This window comes from Macaca mulatta, chromosome 3, assembly GCF_049350105.2.
Source record: "Macaca mulatta isolate MMU2019108-1 chromosome 3, T2T-MMU8v2.0, whole genome shotgun sequence".
Classification (NCBI taxonomy): Eukaryota; Metazoa; Chordata; class Mammalia; order Primates; family Cercopithecidae; genus Macaca; species Macaca mulatta.
In genome coordinates this window covers 175438215-175457931 of record NC_133408.1, presented here as the reverse complement: position 1 = coordinate 175457931, position 19717 = coordinate 175438215, and the positions used below count along the sequence as shown (strand labels likewise).

The following is a 19717-nucleotide window of genomic DNA, read 5'->3' as shown; positions in this document are numbered from 1 at the left end:
TTTAAGAGTAGGTCTCAGAATACTGTATTAATAAGCTAATATTTATTGTAAATGTTTACATTTAAATTTTTAGAGCAAAAAAATGGCTGCCTATTGAGCGGGAATGAAAGCAGAATATGAAAATAAAGTAAGAGAGAGGCTTTGTACAGACAAGTGATAATAACCTGCCATGAACTAATTAACTTTACCTAAGGTGAAAGTAATAACTTTCATGTTGGAAACTTTAGACAGCAATACTAAAATAAATGTTTTTCCCCTGGAGATAAAATAGTTCTGTAGTTAAGCCTTAAACATTCAAATATTCAAGTTGGTAACAGATACTTTTAAAACAATTACTAAACTCAAACTAAGTATTATTTACTTCTAGGAAGGTATGCTGACTGCCTCACAATGCTGCAGTCATGTAAACAAAAAAGAAAATCAAATCAAATTTTCCACATTCAAACTGAACTAAGAAATCAGCTGAAAAGTTCAAAACTTGAAAACAATTCCATTTGAAGCTTTTGAATTAGTAAGCAGTAAGCAAAATATTGAAATAAGAAAAAATATACATAAAACCTAAAATCCTATTCAAATCATCCAGAACAGGAAAGCCGTAAAAAATTAAAATTTAATTACAACTCTTAAAAAATTCTCTCCCACCCCTACCTACTTTTTCCCTAGTAGCAACTTCCATTTATTAGTAAATGACAGGGGCACAGTATGAACAAAAAACCCCACATCAAGATGAAAGAGAACTGTTAAGTGGCAAAATTATGTTTGGAATTTTTTTTTTTCCCTTAATAATCCTTTACTGGGAGCTTAACCAAATTAATCTATATAGACACTTACCTCTGTGGGTCCGTTTCTGGGCGCATGTCATAGACTTGGCATTGAGCTAGTCTCACAATCACCCCTGATCTTAGCAGCTCTAATGCACCCTGCTGTATCTTTGCCACTCTTGTGAGAAATGCCTAAGGAGTTACGAGAGAAAAAAATCATCAGTGCTGAAATCACGTCCAAGGGCCTCAGAGAAAAGTGAAACACTTTCATGGCACATTTCTCGTCCTTAGTTATCACTGAAGAGAAATCTGGGCTGGTGACCAGGTTACATTATACCACTTTCTTCCTAGGATTTTCATGAGGACTCAGTGTTCAACATATCTAAAGTACCCACAGACAGTAGCTTCCAGGACTCAAGTATTCATTTACAGTGCGGGTTCTGTTATTACCATGTGCGCCCATGGAGGGCAAGGAATTTTGTCTGTTTTGCTAACAGCTATGTCTCTAGTATCTAGTGCCATGCCTGCCATTTTGCAGGTATTTAATAAATACCTGTTAAATAAATGAAGGAGGGAAAAGGAGTAAATGAAAAATCTTAAACTTCAGTGCTTCTATTATTGCAACATTTGTGATCCTTTTAACCAGGAGGAAACAGAAATTAAAACAGATTTGCAGGCAAAGAAACAACGCATTATATACTATATTAAAAATGCTGTGTTTAGATTAGAACCAGCATATCTACATGGAAATTTTCAATCAGCAACGACTACAGTCTGAATTGTATTGTGAGAGGACAATTTTGCTCTGTCCTCATGGAGCACTGGCTGTCATACTGCCATCATGAGCAACCTGAATGAGTGAGGGAAGCAGCAGTTCCATTATCCAGCTGTCCCTTGGAGGAGCATTTCACCCATCTTTTGCACACTAGGAAGATTCCTAAGTTTAAAACTCCTTTAAAAAAGGATTCCAGCTTATGATAGAAATATTCAAAATGAATGCCACATTCATTTTCTTTAATACATCTATAGCCAAGAGAAAATGACTTCTTGATCTAACACCACATGTCTAGAAGGCCTTACCATTTTAGATTCATAAGTATAAAGTGCTTTTAAAAGGGGAGGCTGTGGCATGAGTAAGCTCTGCAAAGTACGGTCATCTTCTACCAAGCTGTCTACGAGGACCTTCAAGTAGCCACTGTTAGAAAGATACAAAAGCCACTGCTGCTGTTTATCTACGGAGACAATCCGATCAAGTAGAGCCAGGGCCAGCATCTGAAGGAAGAATAAATTAAAGTCCAAAACAAGTAGATGCTACCAAAATCAACAACAGTAACTGACTTTATCTGGAAATATGAAGACTTTTTTTCATAAAGAGAATGTTGCTTGCAATAAAATTTCCTTTTTTCTTTTCTTTTCTTTTTTTTTTTGAGAAGTTGAAAACTATGGGTCCAGAATCTCAATTTATTAATAAAGGAAAGCAGTCAGGTAAACATTTATTTCCAAAACAAAACCTAACACGTTAAAATAGTGGCATTAGATATATTTTAGTAGAGTCTAACATTGTTGGCGAGAGAAAAGAAATTTTTTTAACAGCTGTTTTTTCTCATTGTGAAGTTTTATAATGCTTATTACAGAAAACACAGAAAAGCAGTAACTAGGCTGGGTGCCGTGGCTCACCCCTGTAATTCCAACACTTTGGGAGGCAGAGGCAGGCAGAACACTCGAGGTCAGGAGTCCCAGACAAGCCTAGCCATTAAAAAAATTAGGCTGGGCGCAGTGGCTCACACCTGTAATCCCAGCACTCTGGGAGGCCGAGGCGGGTGGATCACGAGGTCAGGAGTTCAAGACTAACCTGGCCAAGATGGTGAAACCCCGTCTCTACTGAAAATACGAAAAAAAATTAGCTGGGCATGGTGGCAGGTTTCTGTAATCTCAGCTACTCAGGAGGCTGAGGCAAAGAATTGCTTGAATCTGGGCGGTAGAGGTTGCAGTGAGCCAAGATCATGCCACTGCACTCCACCCTGGGCGACAGAGCGAGTCTCTATCTCAAAAAAAAAAAAAAAAAAAAAAAAAAAAAAAAAAGATTAGCCCGGCATGGTGGTGCATGCCTGTAGTAACAGCTACTCGGGAGGCTGAGGCAGGAGAATCACTTGAACCTGGGAGGTGGAGGTTGCAATGAGCCAAGATCACACCACTGCACTCCAGCCTGGGCGACAGAGCAAGACTCTGTCTCAAAAAAAAAAAAAAAAAAGAAAAAGAAAAGTAATAACTACACAGTCTGGTAAATGCAGTTCATCCATTTTGGTCTGTTTCCTACCAGCATTTTTTCTATGCATACAAATATTTTTAAATTTTTAAAACATAATTAAAAGGTGGCCGGGAGTGATGGCTCACGCCTGTAATCCCAGCACTCTGGGAGGCTGAGGCGCACAGATCACGAGGTCAGAAGATCAAGAGCATCCTGGCTAACACGGTGAAACCCTGTCTCTACTAAACACAAAAAACTAGCCAGGCATAGTGGCAGGCGCCTATAGTCCCAGCTACTTGGGAGGCTGAGACAGGAGAATGGTGTGAACCCGGCAGGTGGAGCTTGCAGTGAACCAAGATTGCGCCAGTGTACTCCAGCCTGGGCAACAGAGTGAGACTCCGTCTCAAAAAACAAAAAAAGATAACTAAAAGCTTATGACAGTTTATTTTTTAAAATCCTATTTCCTATGGTCTTCAAAAACATGATTTAATTGCTACATAACGTTGCTACATAATTTTCCATTAAGAAGTTATCTTCTCACTGCATCATTACCAATGTGCCACAATACTGCATAAGAAATATAAATGCTCCACAAAGCAATTAGGCAGACAAAGATATATTTGGTACAAGGCAATTTATTCAGTATTCTCTTAACCAAAGATCTTTATTAAGCAGCATTTCTGTTGTTTCTACCAGTCAACCTCAAAATTAACAAGAAGATAATTCTGAAAGGCAATTCTGAATTAAGATACTAACAAAATAAAATACAACATACGAATAAATAAAATAGAAGTCCCAAATTATAGCAAATAAGAAAATACACTATATTATAAAAAATAATTCTTAATATGCAACATATATTATTAGAAGTTGAATCAATTTATTTTATTTTATTTTTTGCAGCAGGATCTCACTTTGTAGGCCAGGCTGGAGTACAGTGGCTTGATCACAGCTCACTGCAAGCAACCTCTGCCTCCTGGGCTCATGCAATTCTTCCACCTCAGCCTCCCAAGTAACTGGGACTGCAGGTGCATGCCACCATGGCTGGTTAATTTTTTGTATTTTTTGTAGAGATGGGGTTTCACCATGTTGCCCAGGCTAGTCTCAAACTCCTAGACTCAAGCTATCTGCCCACCTTGGCCTTCGAAAGCACTGAGATTACAGGCATGAGGCACCACAACGAGTCATGAATAAGTTTATACTTTAGTAAGTCAAAATACTTATTCAATTACAATACTAAATAAGAGTCGCTTTACCCTTCCAATCTCATGACCATCACAAGCATCTCGACAGACCACTTCCATGAGGGCGGCGCCATAACTTTCAATAATGGCTATGTTTTCTCGCTGTAATTTGCTAAATACATCTTCGGGGGCTGTCAGTCTTTCCCACATGGTTTTCTTGGCTAAAAGGATTAAAACAGAAAAAAACACTCCAGTGGAAAGCAGTGTAATAACTGAGTAATTATACCTCACACACTAGATGTGAGCTGAGAGAAGGGGAAAAAAAAACACACAACAAGATCCTTCCATTACTGCTTGTACACAAAGGCCCACTGACCAATGGGTCTAAGCAAGTTAACTCTAATAACACAATGCACCTATTTCATGCATAGCTCGTACCACTAAGATAACAATTGTACCAGGAAAAGGATAAACCATTCTTAAAGAGATCAAAATGAATTACAAGACTCCATGAGAACCAACGTCCTGTATTTATCCTGCTAATCAATCTTTTTTTCTTCTTCTTCTTCTTTTTTGAGATGGAGTCTCGCTCTGTCGCCAAGCTGGAGTGCAGTGGCTCGATCTCGGCTCACTGCAGCCTCCACCTCCTGGGTTCAAGCAATTCTCCTGCCTCAGCCTCCCAAGTAGCTAGGACTACAGGCGCACACCACCATGCCCAGCTAATTTTTGTATTCTGAGTAGAGATGTGGTTTCACCATGTTGGCCAGGATGGTCTCAATCTCCTGACCTCATGATCCCCCCACCTTGGCCTCCCAAAGTTACAGGTGTGAGCCACTGTGCCCGGCCGCTAATCAACCTTTTATCTTTTGAGATCTTTGAAAACTGTCAGGCATGGTGGCTCACACCTATAGTCCTAGCACTTTGGGAGGCCGAGGCAGGCAGATCACTTGAGGTCAGGAGTTCAAAACCAGCCTGGCCAACATGGTGAAACTGTTTCTACGAAAAATACAAAAAATTAGTGGGGCGTGGTGGTGCACACCTGTAATCCCAGCTACTGGTGAGGCTGAGGCAGGAGAATCACTTGAACCCAGGAAGGAGGTGGAGGTTGCAGTGAGCTAAGATCACGCCACTGCACTCCAGCTTGGGCTACAGAGTGAGCCTCTGTCTCAAAAAAAAAAAAAAAAGAAAGAAAATTTAGCTAGAAAGGATCCGATACAATGTAGACAAAAATCTGCCTCCAAAAAAATCAGGTATTTTTATTCTTTTTTTAGTTGAAATACTTATTAAAAATAAAAGCATACCCATTATAAAGGTAATTTAAATATAAATTTAAATATACAATGATTATGAACAGTATGATCATACATTTTATGTAAGACTCATAAATACACTCTTAAGAGTCTTTAAAAAGGTTCACAAATACATTAAAGAAAGCAATAATTTGTATTTGAAACTAATCTCGGCCGGGCGCAGTGGCTCAAGCCTGTAATCCCAGCACTTTGGGAGGCTGAGACGGGCGGATCACGAGGTCAGGAGATCGAGACCATCCTGGCTAACACGGTGAAACCCCGTCTCTACTAAAAGTACAAAAAAAAATAAGCCGGGCGAGGTGGCGGGCGCCTGTAGTCCCAGCTGCTCGGGAGGCTGAGGCAGAATTGCGTGAACCCAGGAGGCGGAGCTTGCAGTGAGCGGAGATCTGGCCACTGCACTCCAGCCTGGGCGACAGAGCCAGACTCCGTCTCAAAAAAAAAAAAAAAAAAAAAAAGAAACTAATCTCATTTTTCCAACTACTACATAGCAGCAGTTTTTAAACTGGCATCTCGATGACTTCTTATAAAATGCCTATTGTAGAGCCCCACCTAGTGGTTAAGTGGTGACTTGGCCAATTCAACCAAATGGAATGTTAAAACACACACACACACAAAAGAACAATGTGGGAGGTGCTGAGAGTGGAGAAATCCCATCACTATCTCTTTTCTTAAAAGAAGCTTGTGTTTGCTTAAAAAAACTTCTCTGAACTATTCTGTCATTTTTCCTCACCTTACAAATATTCTCATGCATTATTTATGTGGGTGCTACATGCCTATAAATCTACCATTTGGCTATTACTACCTTCTCAGGTACTATGTATGGCATAAGACACAACCACCATAAGAATAATGAGATCAATTGAACTTTACGTACACAGTGGTTTTTAACAGTCTATACAAAATAACACTCACAAAGGTGAAGAGTGCAAAGAAAGTCCATTATCAGAAGGTGCTCTGACAACTTAACAAATAGCAGAATAACTCTGAATGACTTGATCGAACATCAAATGTCTATAAAGTATATAAAGCATTATATACTGATCTGTTGAACACTTAATAACATTTTCATGTCTTAAGATTAGTCTCAATTAAAAATGCTAACTATATTTAGAAAGCAGCCATTTAGCAATATTTTAAATATGCCTAACTTTTGACCAAGAAATTCCACTTCTTGCAATTTATCCAAAGAAAACCTCACTAGTACAAAAAGATACGTGTATACTATTGATGAGTTTATACTGGAGAAGGTCATTCGTTTGCATCTATTAAAATAAAAGTACATACTTTTTCACATGGAAATTCTACCATTAAGCAGCATCCTTTCTGAGAAATATAGGCATATAAAAAAAATTGATGTAGCATTTTTGTAATAAAAATTTAGAAACAATTGAAATGCCTATGAATAAGGAAAATGGCTAAATAAGTGTTTCATCCATATCATGGAATAACAAAGACTTTTTGTGGCTTTTTTTTTTTTTTTGAGATGGAGTTTCACTCTTGTTGCCCAGGCTGGAGTGCAGTGGCATGATCTGGGCAACCTCCGCCTCCTGGGTTCAAGCAATTCTCCTGCTTCAGCCTCCCGAGTAGCTGGGATTACAGATGCCAGCCACTGTGGCCGCTAATTTTTTGATTTTTAGTAGAGATGGGGCTTCATGATGTTGGCCAAGCTGGTCTCGAACTCCTGACCTCAGGTGATCCACTGGCCTCGGTCTCCCAAAGTGCTAGGATTACAGGCGTGAGCCACCACGCCAGGAAGAGATATTTTAAAAGAATCAACTAGATATGTACTCTGATGTAGCACAAAGGAAAGAAAGACGTTGGGCCATTCTATGTAGAGCATACTGCTCAGTGGGACTTGAGGCAAGTGAGGGAGTTACAGAAGTATATAAACCTAAAGTATTATTTGAAGGTTTTTTTAAAAGCAGTATTCAAGTATTACTTCATAATTCTTAAAAACTAAACATTCTCCCTCAACTTTTGAGTAAATGCTTTAAAAAATGACACCAACACTCATTTATTACAGTTGTGATTAGTCAAAAGATGGAGAAGTGATTTTTTTTTTTTCAGTTTAAAAAGTAACCATCTCCCAATCCAGAAAAGATTAGGAATTGATCTCATTCTACCTGCTTCTAAGGTGTCTGGCTCATCAGGTCTCTGGGCAATCTGTAAGTAATAAAGCAGAGAGCCATACAAGTGAGTCCTCACTCGCTGGAATCCACCACCTAGGGAGATTAGGAAGATGTCAAATGAAAATCTTTTCTCAATTAAAGTTAAAACAAATACAATGGATAGAATTTATAGAAATTTTAGATGAAAAAAACCTGTCTTCAAAATGAAGTCTAACAGTTTCTTCAATATGATGTAAAGTGAAGAATCTCCAATAGAAGCAAAACCCACTAATGGGTTCTCTTCTGGAGGAGGTGAGGTGAAGGAACTATCAAGCATAAAAGCGTAATGGGCATCTGCTGGTCCCAAGACTGATGTTTGCTTCTGTTCGGTGAGGACGGCCTGGCTCAGGTGAGCAGTCAGTGTGAACACTGCCCCAGCGACTACAGGCATTAACTCCTGCGCTGCTTCATCATCCAGTATCTTAAAGGACAAGGGCAAATCAGAGTGAGAATCCTGCTTTCAGCTATAATCATTAACAAGTTTCACAGCTTTTTTTTTTTTTTTTTTAAGATAGGGTCCCGCTCTGTCACCCAGGCTGGAGTGCAGTAGCATAATCTCAGCTCACTTCGGCCTTGACCTCCTGGGCTCAGGTGGTCTTCCCACCTCAGGAGATTGGTCTCAAACTCCTGGGCTCAAGCGATCCTCCCACCTTGGCCTCTCAAAGTTCTGGGATTACAGGCATGAATCACTGCATACAGCCCATTAACAAGTTTTATATATATTTAGTTTGTCAACTGTGACAACAATATAAGAATGGAATACAGAAATTAGTCAAAAAAAAAAAAAAAAAAGAAAGAAAAGAAAGAAAAAAATCTAATATATACAGAGAAATTTAAATATGATGCTAGGTAATGGGTGTTCTTAACCAGAAGGGATTCCTATCAGAATTCCCTAAGGAGGTTTTCTTTTTGAAATTCACATAAAAGGTCTCACCATTACATTCAGTAGGTCTGGGGTGGGCTTGTCCATGTGAACTTTTACAAAGCTCCCTAGATAATTCGGACACACACTCTGGTTGACAGTCACTACTGTATAGAATTAATCCCTTTCTCAAGGAAAGTCTTAATGTTGGTATTGTGCAATTCTATTTTATTCCTAATCAAAAATGGAAAACAATTGGGGTGCCAAAATTTATTCGTTTAAATGATACATATTTGTTCAGCAGTATAAAGTAATTTAGGAAGTATGTCACCTTATCATGCACGTCTTGTAAAATATCACGAATAATCAGTTGTCGATCCTCTGCCTGAATGAGGTCCTGGGGACAAGCTGTCAGTATAATTTCTACCAGTTGCCTCCACGACTCCAGAGCGTGACGTTTTGCATGAAGACACTGCAGCAATTTATTTCTTCCTACCACATACTGAAGTACAGTGCTGATTTCCTAAAGCCACAGGAATGGAATCACAAGGTTAAACAGGCAAATAAGATCAGTTATCTGTCAGTTACTCAGAAAATATCTATTTGGAAACCTACTACATGCATGCCACAAAGCAGATATCTTTTCATATTATTTCAGTAGCCAGGGCTATAAAAAATACTAATATATAAGGTGTGTATGTGTGTGTGTGTGTATGTGCATGAAAGGTAGGGGACAGAGGTGGCATAGATAAATTTGTATTTTTTGACACTATCTTCTTTCTCCTTGTACCTATCTACTTATACTTGCTTACTCTAGAGCACTAGAATTATTTAAACTCCAAGTTCAATGGCATGTTTCCCTGACATCTCTTTTATTTCTTTGCCTCTTGCTTTGGCCTGGCCAGCTATGTCTCCATGCATGTGGTTCTTCCCATCTGACCTCTTACCTGTAACTTTCCACTTGTGATGACAAATGACCCTCCTCTCTCACTGACGGGGACCAAGTGAGGTATAATACGAAATATGGTCAGGCTGCAAATCCTTAACTAGTCTAGCAGAAAAGGTGTTATTTATTTCGGCATACCAGATAGTTCAGCTTATAAAAGTTATAAAATCAAAAGTGAAAGACTCCCTAAATGTTTAATTTTTAGGTAGCTTACTAATTAGCAAACTACACGTTAATATACTATTTTAGTCTTTTCACCAGCAACCTAAGTAGTTAAAAGGTTGAAACGAACACATACTCAATAGAGCTTACCTCCATGAGTAGAGGTCTCTGTCCTATGGCTGCCATACCCTGAAGGGCATTTACTTCAGCTACAAGAACCCTATGAAGAAGCTGGATAATTAAGAAAAGAAAGAAAAATAAGACATTTCAGACACTGGTAGAACAATAACACCTAGCAATTATCATAAACTGCCCTAAAGGGAAAGGCGTCAGATACCTTTATATATAATCTAACAAGAGCAACGTCCACTTTCCAGACCAAAATATTAAGTATCCCTTTTCAAGAAGTTAGTGTGATACATTAAGATTTATTTCAGGGATATTTTACAAAAACCACAGTCCTTCCTATAAACTAGTAAACCAATGTCTCTATCAGAAAGAAAACCTGTATGGTTCTATTTGTTTCTGATGACTTAAGGTCTGAGCCACTTGACACTGCAGATATGTACTTTAAAGCAACCCTCACCTTGACATTGCAGACTGTCTGTCCCCGTAAATTCTTGTGTTCACAGTTAGCAATAACTTGTTCAATCTGGGTCCGATCAAAAAAATCCAACTGCAAAGGCTCAGGGATCTCCTGACTGAAGTCAATCGAGTCAAGAATATTTAGAATTTTTCGACGTACTAGAAATAACAAAAAGTAATTTGATTTTACTTGGGACATCGAAAGGAAGGGCAAACCATCATATTCAGTTGATTTTCAAAGATAGTGCTATTTTCAGAAACAGCATAAAATAGTCAAGAAACTGAAAACTGTATTGGAATCTAAATTTGATTTTATTTCTGATACATCCATTAACAAAAATATTTTCTTTCCTGTTGTATAATCCTTTTATAAAAAAATTTTCAGGTGGCAAATAATCCTTTATATAGCTTTTCTATACCAGTTCAGAGTTTGCAGGCACAGGCATAATAATCCCTTGAAGTTTTAAGCAATTTAATGTATGTCTATAAAATAAATTGATTACAAATTCAAAGGGGATTACCTTTCGTAGCAGCGTCAAAGTGAAGGAACCCAGAAACAGACCTGTTTTCATCTTCCATTCCTCCTTCACCATCTGTTGGAACATCAATAATATTGAATCAGAAAAAGAAGAACATACTCTTAAAACTACATTTATTTGGAAATAACTAACATAAGGTATTTTATTTGTAGGTCATTGTTTCTGCATCAAACAGCCCTGTGCAAATGGATAATTAAAATGCAAAGACTGACGAGGACTTACTACCAACATTCATCTAATTCTTTCTGTCCCTATGGAATCCACTTCACTATTGTAAAGAGAATAATCAGATTCTCAAAAACGGCAAGATCCAATCATGCCAATGAGATGATTTTAAAAGTTTATACTTAATTTGCATGAATACATATTGAAATAGCTTAGGTCATGCTGGCTTAGTATGACAAACTCCACTGACAATTCTGTATGTAATACCGGTATGACTATAGTGTCATGTGGATGCTTAAAATAATAATAAATGTCAATCATAAGATGAGTTAAAATTTTTGTGTTTTAAGAAAAAAAAATTCTAAAAGTGAGAAGATAGTTTTGGTTTATAGTCACATACTAAGCACAAGCTTCACATTTGTGTTTGTCTTCACAACAACTAGTCACCAGCACAATAAAACAAATACCAATAATCACCTGAGTACGGTTTCACTGGCATGTCATCCAGTAAGAGGTGTAGGAGCCTCTGGGTATGTGACCGCTGACGATTCAGAGAGGTTACCCTTAGTTCTATTGAGGCAGTTTTCATAAGCCATGACATCTGGTTCAGCATAGATATTTCATATTCTAGAATTTAAACATGCAAATTTTGTTTCCCAGAGTAATAACACAGTATCAAAACAGACTTAAATTCTGTAATTCAACAGATATTTCCCATGTAACAAAGTCAATAATTTATGAAACTCAGCAACATAAAATTTCTCATCTGTAAAATTACAAGAGAAAAAAAAAGATACCAAGGAAGAAAAAATAAGCTAGTATAAATCTATGAAAGATGAGCTAAAGTAAATGAAGAGTAAAAGAGAATCAAGTTTTCATTACTGATTTTAATTTCACAAAGATCCTGAGTCTATCGTTTTTTGACACTGATATATAAAACAATATTTTAAAGTAATTTTCAAATACATAACTCAAAAACTCTCATAGTTTGGTTTTGATTTCACAAAACAAATACTTAAGAAAAATTAAACTTAAATTGCATGATTTTATAATACCTCAATTAAGGATGTGGTTTAACATTTAATTAAGGCTGAGAATCACTTATACAGTAGTTTTTATTTTTATTTATTTATGTTTTATTGTTGAGACAAGGTCTCACTCTATTGCCCAGGCTGTACTTGAACTCCTGGCCTCAGTGATCCTCCTGTCTCAGCTTACCTAAGCACTGGGATTACAGGCGTGAGCCACCATGCCTGGTCCCACAATAAGAGTTTTCTAATCCAATACTATTTTAATACGCTTGACATTAAAACCCTAAACTGTGATAGTATAAACATAAAATTAACCAAATAACAGTAATACTAATAATAATTTCAGGCAAAGCTAAATGAAGTTTTATAAAACACATACCATAATAGGTAAGATGTTAATTTTTATTTTTAATTAGTTAGGTGTAAAAAGAGGGTTTCTAAAAGCTTCTTATATAAACAAAATCACAGAACTAAAAATAAGACACTTATGAAAATAAAGTGAAAAACCTCTTGCCATTAGATAGCTCTCAGAGGTCTAACACCATTATGCTAAAAGGTAAATTAGATGCTGACAATTACTAGTAATAGAAATTTGTTTATGGCATGTGTGAGCCCCAATTTCCTAAAACATAAAGATGATACAAGCTAAACTTTTAAAAAAACTCAACAGACCAAGACTGTCTGAATATAATTTGAATTCAGAAAACTGTTAAAAGTTGGTCAAAAAGAAAATAAAGTAGAATCTTGATAACACTTCATTAGCCTGGAATAATTGTTAGTCATGTCAATAAACTAAGTTTAAACTGTTTTCTACCATAATTAGTTTTCAACTTTTCATTTCAAGACCTGAATTGGTTTCAATACAAACACAAGAAACGAAAGTATATCAGGATATTTTTTTTCTTTTAAACAGCCTGGGAAGAGAAAATCAGAAATCTCTGTAAAACAATTTTCATTCAAAACCTTTAAATTCCCATTAATTTTCTTATCCCTTCAACACAATCTTTAAATTTTATTTGCCGTAAGAGAATCAAATTCCATCCTTGACAGGCTATATTTAAATAAGTTTTTGCCAGCAGTTAAAATATCTTGCTTTTTTGAGCAGAAATTACAAAAGGAACCTAAAATAACAAAAAAGCTGAAGTATCTGAATTAGAACAGAATTCCCCCAAATATTGTATAAATAAAATAACTTAACATGGAATTACAAATGTGTTCTTATAATAAGTGAAAATAATGGCCTACCTTTGTTAGAAAATGGTAGATATTGCAACTGGGAAAATAAGAAATCCTGGCTGGTTCTCAAGTACCTCATAGTAGGGCCAGACGTATCAGAGCATGCACATAACTGATATATGACCTAAAGTATTAAAGTAAGAAAAATCCCTAAATCAGTCTTTCTGTGTTATACATATTAAGGTAACAAAATATGAACTGAGACCTACTAAGTGAAAAACTAGGGCCCATCAACAACTCAAGCAAAATGAACAAACAGATGCACAAAACAGAAGCTCAGAGTTATGAACAGTCCTTGGCAGCCTAGCTCAAGAAAAATACACTGAAATATGATTGAGTGTTGATGACATTACTACAGAACTATTATTAATATACTTACGAATACATACACATATAGTTAATTAGTAAATTTTAGTATTTTAGCTTAATTATCAGTAGCAGGCCGGGCCTGGTGGCTCACGCCTGTAATCCCAAAACTTTGGGAGGCCGAGGTGGGCAGATTACTTGAGGTCAGGAGTTTGAGACCAGTTTGCTCAACATGGTGAAACTCCATCTCTACAAACATACAAAAATTAGCCAGGCATGGTGGCATGTGCCTGTAGTCCCAACTACTCGGGAGGCTGAGGCAGAAGAATCACTTGAACTCAGGAGGTGGAGGTTGCAGTGAGCCAAGATCACGCTACTGCACTCCAGCCTGGTGACAGAGCAAGACCCTGTCTCAAAAAAAAAGGAAAGAAAAAAAAAATTAGTAGTAGTAAATTACTTGGAAATAACTTCTGAGAACCATACGAGTTATATCTCAACCTCAGGAAGATTAAAATTACTGAAACCAAAGCAAATGCAGAAATTACAAAGAAGATCCATCAATTCCACTAAATAACAATAAACTGAATAAAAATTTAACAAAAGAATAGATAAGAGAAAAAAGTTCTTATATTAAATATAAGAAAAAGTTACTAATTCTAATGTATATAAAGATCTCCATTACAGATATGAATAACATAAATATCTAAGTAGGTCAAAGGGTAAAAGACATTTTATGTGAGAAAAATAAAAGTAGCCCATAATCAAAAATGTCCATCTGTTTTCAGGAATTTAAAAAAAAAAAAAATCAAGATGATAATAGGTAGGTACCATATTATAAACCAGCAAATTTTTTTTTTTTTTTTTGAGTCAGGGTCTCATTCTGTCACCCAGGTTGGAGTACAGTGGTGCAATCACAGCTCACTGCAGCCTCGACCTCCTGGGCTCAAGGGATCCTCCCAGCTCAGCCTCCCAAGTAGCTGGGACTACAGTAATTGCATACCGCCATGCGTGGCTAATATGAACATTTATTAGATGTTTTCCATGTACCAGGCACTTTAGACATCTTTATTCTGAGCACTGTTAGTACCTAGTATAATTGTTATGACTACTTGTGAATTAAAATCTAAAGTCAAACACTTCATAGCCTTTGACCCGACAGTCAATCTTCATTATTTTCAGATTCCATATTTACAAATTCACCTAACATGCTAAAATTTATTTATAATCCCCAAATCGATACTTGCAGTGCTTCCATGGTCCCTCATGTGCAGGAGGTAGAATAGCTACAAACTGCAGTCACCCAACTCTCATGCTCTCAAATGAAGCAATGCTTTTCCTGTTCCAGCTATCATACTATAAAAAGTGTCCTTTAAATGGTCTATTTAGTGCCACAGTTTTTGCATTTTTGTGCTTGTTGATTTTGCTGTTTAAAACAGCCCCCAAACATAGTGCTGAAATGCTGCCTCGTGTTCCTAAGTGCAAAAAGGCTGTGATATGCCTTTCAGATAAAATACTACATTAGATACATTTCATTGAGGCTGAGTTATAGTGCTGTTGGCTATGAGTTTAATGTTAATGAATCAACTACATGAAGTAAGGTGTCTTTAAACAGAAACACACATAAAACATGATTATGAATTCATCAGTTGACAAGAATGTTGGAACCAGAAGCTTGTAGGAATCCTAGCCTGTATTTTCCACAGGGGCAATGAATTCACCAATTCAATGTTCACAATGACTTTATAAAACACAACTACTGTGAATAACAAGAACTGACTATGAACCCTTGTCTGGAAATATATTCTCTTTTTTTTTTTTTTTTGAGATGCAGTCTCGTTCTGTCACCCAGGCTGGAGTGCAGTGGCATGATCTCGGCTCACTGCAAGCTCCACTTCCTGGGTTCACGCCATTCTCCCGCCTCAGCCTCCGAAGTAGCTGGGACTACAGGTGCCTCAGAAGTAGCTGGGACTACAGGTACCCACCACCACTCCTGGCTAGTTTTTTGTTTTTGTATTTTTAGTAGAGATAGAGTTTCACCGTGTTAGCCAGGATGGTCCTGATCTCCTGACCTCGTGATCCGCCCGTCTCAGGCTCCCAAAGTGCTGGGATTACAGGTGTGAGCCACCATACCCGCCTGGAAATATATTCTTAAGAAAAATATAAAACAACCAAAGATAATTTATTTATTTACAACCTTGCCTCAGTCTCCCAAGTAGCTGGGATTACAGGCACATGCCACAATGCCTGGCTGATTTTTGTTCGTTAGAGCTGAGTAAAAAAAAAAAAAACTGGAAACAACCTGAATGTAATTCACATTGTTGCAGCACAGAAAGTTTATACAGAGAGGAGTAAAAAGGGCACAAAATTTCATGTATACTAAATACAACTATAAACAATGTATATACACAGAGAGAGAGAAGACAAGGGAAAGAGTAAGCAGTTCTGCTACAGATGTACATTGACCTTTCAAACAGTTTTGATACTGTTTTGATATTCTATAAACAAACAAAAACTTAAAAAGCTAATACTGAACTTCTCAAAACAAAATCAGTTAGGTGTATCACTGAGCAAGTTAAAACACAAGAAGATACTCTAACATGTGGAAGAAATAATACTATTAGAAGAGAAATGCCGGGCACAGAGAATCACGCCTGTAATCTCAGCACTTTGGGAGGCCGAGGCAGGCGGATCACCTGAGGCAAGGAGTTTGAGACCACCCTGGTCAACATGGGGAAACCCCATCTCCACTAAAAATACAAAAATTAGCCGTGCGTGGTGGCCCGGGGATGCCTGTAATCCCAGCTACTTGGGAGACTGAGGTATCAGAATCACTTGAACCTGGGAGACTGAGGTTGCAGTGAGCCAAGACCATACCACTGCAATCCAGCCTAGGTGACAGAGCAAGACTCTGTCCTCCAACATTCCCCCCCACCAAAAAAAGAAGAAGAGGAGGACACAAAAAGTGAGTTCAAAAAGCACTACAAGCCATTTTACTAAGATGTGGCCTATATCCTTCCTGGTTTCCAAGACCAGGTAGAAGAAATCTCCGTTCTTAAAGAAAAGAGGGCAAAGGCACCAGGCCTGGTCTCAGCTTCTTCACCCAGAAGCCTTTGTGTTGCACGACAAGGAAGGTATCAATAAGGACCATTTCCCTTTCCTACAATCAGATTTATTTAAACTAACAAGCTCTTCTTACTTACAGGTTTAAATTTTTTTTCTGAAGCAGGGTGAAGCACAAACATATAGGTAAAAGCAGTATATTTAGTTATAAATGGAGCAGTGCTTTCTGTAAACAATGCAGATCTTGACTCATCAGGTCTAAAGCGGGGCCTGAGATTCTGCACTAATAAGCTCCTAGGAGATAATGCTGATGATACTGGTCTCTGGGCCATATTTGAGTAGCAAGGTCACAGAGCATATGTCATGGTCAGGCGCGGTGGTGCACGCCTGTAATCCCAGCACCCTGGGAGGCTGAGGTGGGTGGATCGCCTAAGGTCAGGAGTTCGAGACCAGCCTGGACAACATGTTAAAGCCCTGTCTCTACTAAAAATACAAAATTAGCCAGGCATGATGGCACATGCCTGTAATCCCAGCTACTTGGGAGGCTGAGGCAGGAGAATCGCTTGAACCTGGGAGGTGGAGGTTGCGGACAGCTGAGATCGCACCACTGCACTCCAGCCTGGGCAATAGAGTGAGACTCCATCTCAAAAAACAGTAACAGCAACAACAACAAAAAACCAGAGAGTATGTTATAAACTGGTAGACTGCTGGTATGGACACGTTTTCCTTGGCCAGTACAGTGTTCTAAAAATTAGAACAACTTTCACAAAAATTCAGATTTCCAAATCCTTTTAAAAATTAATAAATATAAATAAAAATAAAAATTCAGACAATCTGGCCCAACAAATCCTGCACTCTGGCATGGTAAAATAAGCCAGAGTTTAGTAGGAAGGCATGTGCTCTCCAGTCGCCAGATTCTCCCTTCCTCCTGGCTCCCTTCTTAACTGGACCCTGGCTTCATTCATTTACTTTACCTGCCATTAGCCTAGGTGTTAAGCTTATCAATTGTTTCTACTTATATATCAAATTCTGTAAATCTGTGCTAATACGTACATCAAATTTGTTCTCCCATTAAGGAAGAATTAATTTTGATTTATATGAAAACCTAGCTACAGTACTTACAGTGAAGGGATGTTTGGACAGAGGACAGAAAAGATAGCAAAGAATTACAAAAAGAAAAGCAGGAGATTAACAAAGAAAAACCCAACACTAAGAGGTTAGTCATGCATTTCTTTTTTTTTTTTTTTTTTTTTGAGACAGGATCTTGCTCTGTCACCCAGGCTGGAGTGCAGTGGTGTGATCTTGGCTCACTGCAAGCTCCACCTACCGGGTTCACGCCATTCTCCCACCTCAGCCTCCCAAGTAGCTGGGACTACAGGTGCCTGCCACCATGCCCGGCTAATTTTTGTATTTTTAGTAGAGGCGGGGTTTTACCGTGTTAACCAGGATGGTCTCAATCTCCTGACCTCATGATCTGCCATTTCTTATCATAAAAATGTAAATTTAGGGTAACACTTAAATTGAGAAATTAGTCACAGCTTATAAAGCCTAGTTCTTTTTTTTTTTTTTTTTTTTGAGACAGAGTTTCGCTCTTGTTGCCCAGGCTGGAGTGCAGTGGCATGATCTAGGTTCACTGCAACCTCTGCCTCCCAGGTACAAGCAATTGTCCTGCCTCAGCCTCCTGAGGAGCTGGGATTACAGGCGTCCACAACCACGCCCGGCTAATTTTTTTGTATTTTTAGTAGAGATGGGGTTTCATCATGTTGGCCAGGCTGGTCTTGAACTCCTAACCTCAGGTGATCTGCCCACCTTAGCCTCCCAAAGTGCTGGGATTACAAGCGTGAGTCATTGCGCCCGGCCAAGCCTAGTTCTTAAAACACTTATAAAATGAATAAAACAATAAATAAACAAAAATGAACAAGCAAAATGAAAGTTCTCATTATAGTTTACTTATTTATTTATTTTTATTTTTTTGAGACAGTCTTACTTTGCCACCCAGCTGGAGTGCAGTGGCATGATCTCGGCTCACTGCAACCTCTACCTTCTGGGTTCAAGTAATTCTCATACCCTAGCCTCCCAAGTAGCTGGGATTACAGGCACATGCCACCACGCCCAGCTAATTTTTATATTTTTAGCAGAGACAAGGTTTTGCCATGTTTCCCAGGCTGGTCGCCAACTCCTGGCCTCAAGTGATCCAGACCACCTCAGCCTCCCAAAGTGCTGGATTATGGGCATGAGCCACCGCGCCCAAGCCCAGCCCTCATTATAGTTTAAATCTTAATCTGACATTCTACCACCTAACATAGTTGTATATAGGACTTCTTAATTTACTTAGTTATTAAAAAGTGCTTTCTGGCCAGGCACGGTGGCTCATGCCTCTAATCCCAGCACTTTGGGAGGCCGAGGCAGGTGGATCACAAGGTCAAGAGATCGAGACCATTCTGGCCAACATGATGAAACCCTGTCTCTACTAAAAATACAAAAATTGCTGGGCATGGTGGTGCATACCTGTAGTCCCAGTTACTTGGGAGGCTGAGGCAGGAGAGTCGCTTGAGCCTGGGAGGTTGCAGTGAGTTGAGATCGTGCCACTGTACTCCAGCCTGGGTGACAGAACGAGACTCTGTATCAAAAAAAAAAAAAAGTGCTTTCCCAGCCTGGGCAACGTGGCAAAACACCATCTCTACTAAAAACACAAAAATTAGTCAGGCATGGTGGGACACACATATAGTACCAGCTACCTGGAAGGCTGAGGTAGAGGATCATCTGATCCAGGGGAGGTTGAGGCTACGATGAGCTGTGATCACACCACTGCACTCCAGCCTGGGTGACAGTGAGACCCCATCTTAAAAAAAAAGGTGCTTTCACTTACATTCTCATTGAAGTCTCTCAACAGTCCATTTCAGATTGAAAAACTCAGACTCAGAGACATTTCATGCCATGCCCAAGGTGACTTTGCCTGTCATGGGGCAGAGATGGGAACCAGAGGTCTTCTGACCCATCAGAAGGAGCTACTTTAAACACAGCACTGTTGAAAAGTTTCTAAACTGCTGGTAAAAATCCATCACAAAAATCTATTTCCTCCATTTTTCAAGTGATTAACACAAGATTTGGATCTATAAGATCTTGGGGTTTGTGCTTTATGGATTTTATCCAC

At 38.4% G+C, this 19717-nt stretch overlaps 2 protein-coding genes across 3 annotated transcripts in view; both read right to left on the bottom strand.

Annotated features, from left to right (window-relative positions):
- The window catches only part of LOC144339977 (uncharacterized), a 359243-nt gene that overhangs the window by 51142 nt on the left and 288384 nt on the right, over positions 1-19717 (bottom strand). The gene's annotated exons all lie outside the window — the stretch shown is intronic.
- Positions 1-19717, bottom strand: part of NUP205 (nucleoporin 205) — a 93185-nt gene that overhangs the window by 23220 nt on the left and 50248 nt on the right. For both annotated transcript variants that reach the window (XM_028846334.2, XM_015134978.3), the window contains exons 23-33: positions 13207-13321; positions 11408-11557; positions 10748-10819; positions 10228-10385; positions 9792-9872; positions 8865-9056; positions 7825-8092; positions 7627-7725; positions 4266-4414; positions 1842-2033; positions 832-953 (exon numbers count right to left, since the gene is read on the bottom strand). In XM_028846334.2, the coding sequence (XP_028702167.1) occupies positions 832-953; positions 1842-2033; positions 4266-4414; positions 7627-7725; positions 7825-8092; positions 8865-9056; positions 9792-9872; positions 10228-10385; positions 10748-10819; positions 11408-11557; positions 13207-13321 (1598 nt within the window). The remainder of the gene's footprint in view (positions 1-831; positions 954-1841; positions 2034-4265; positions 4415-7626; positions 7726-7824; positions 8093-8864; positions 9057-9791; positions 9873-10227; positions 10386-10747; positions 10820-11407; positions 11558-13206; positions 13322-19717) is intronic.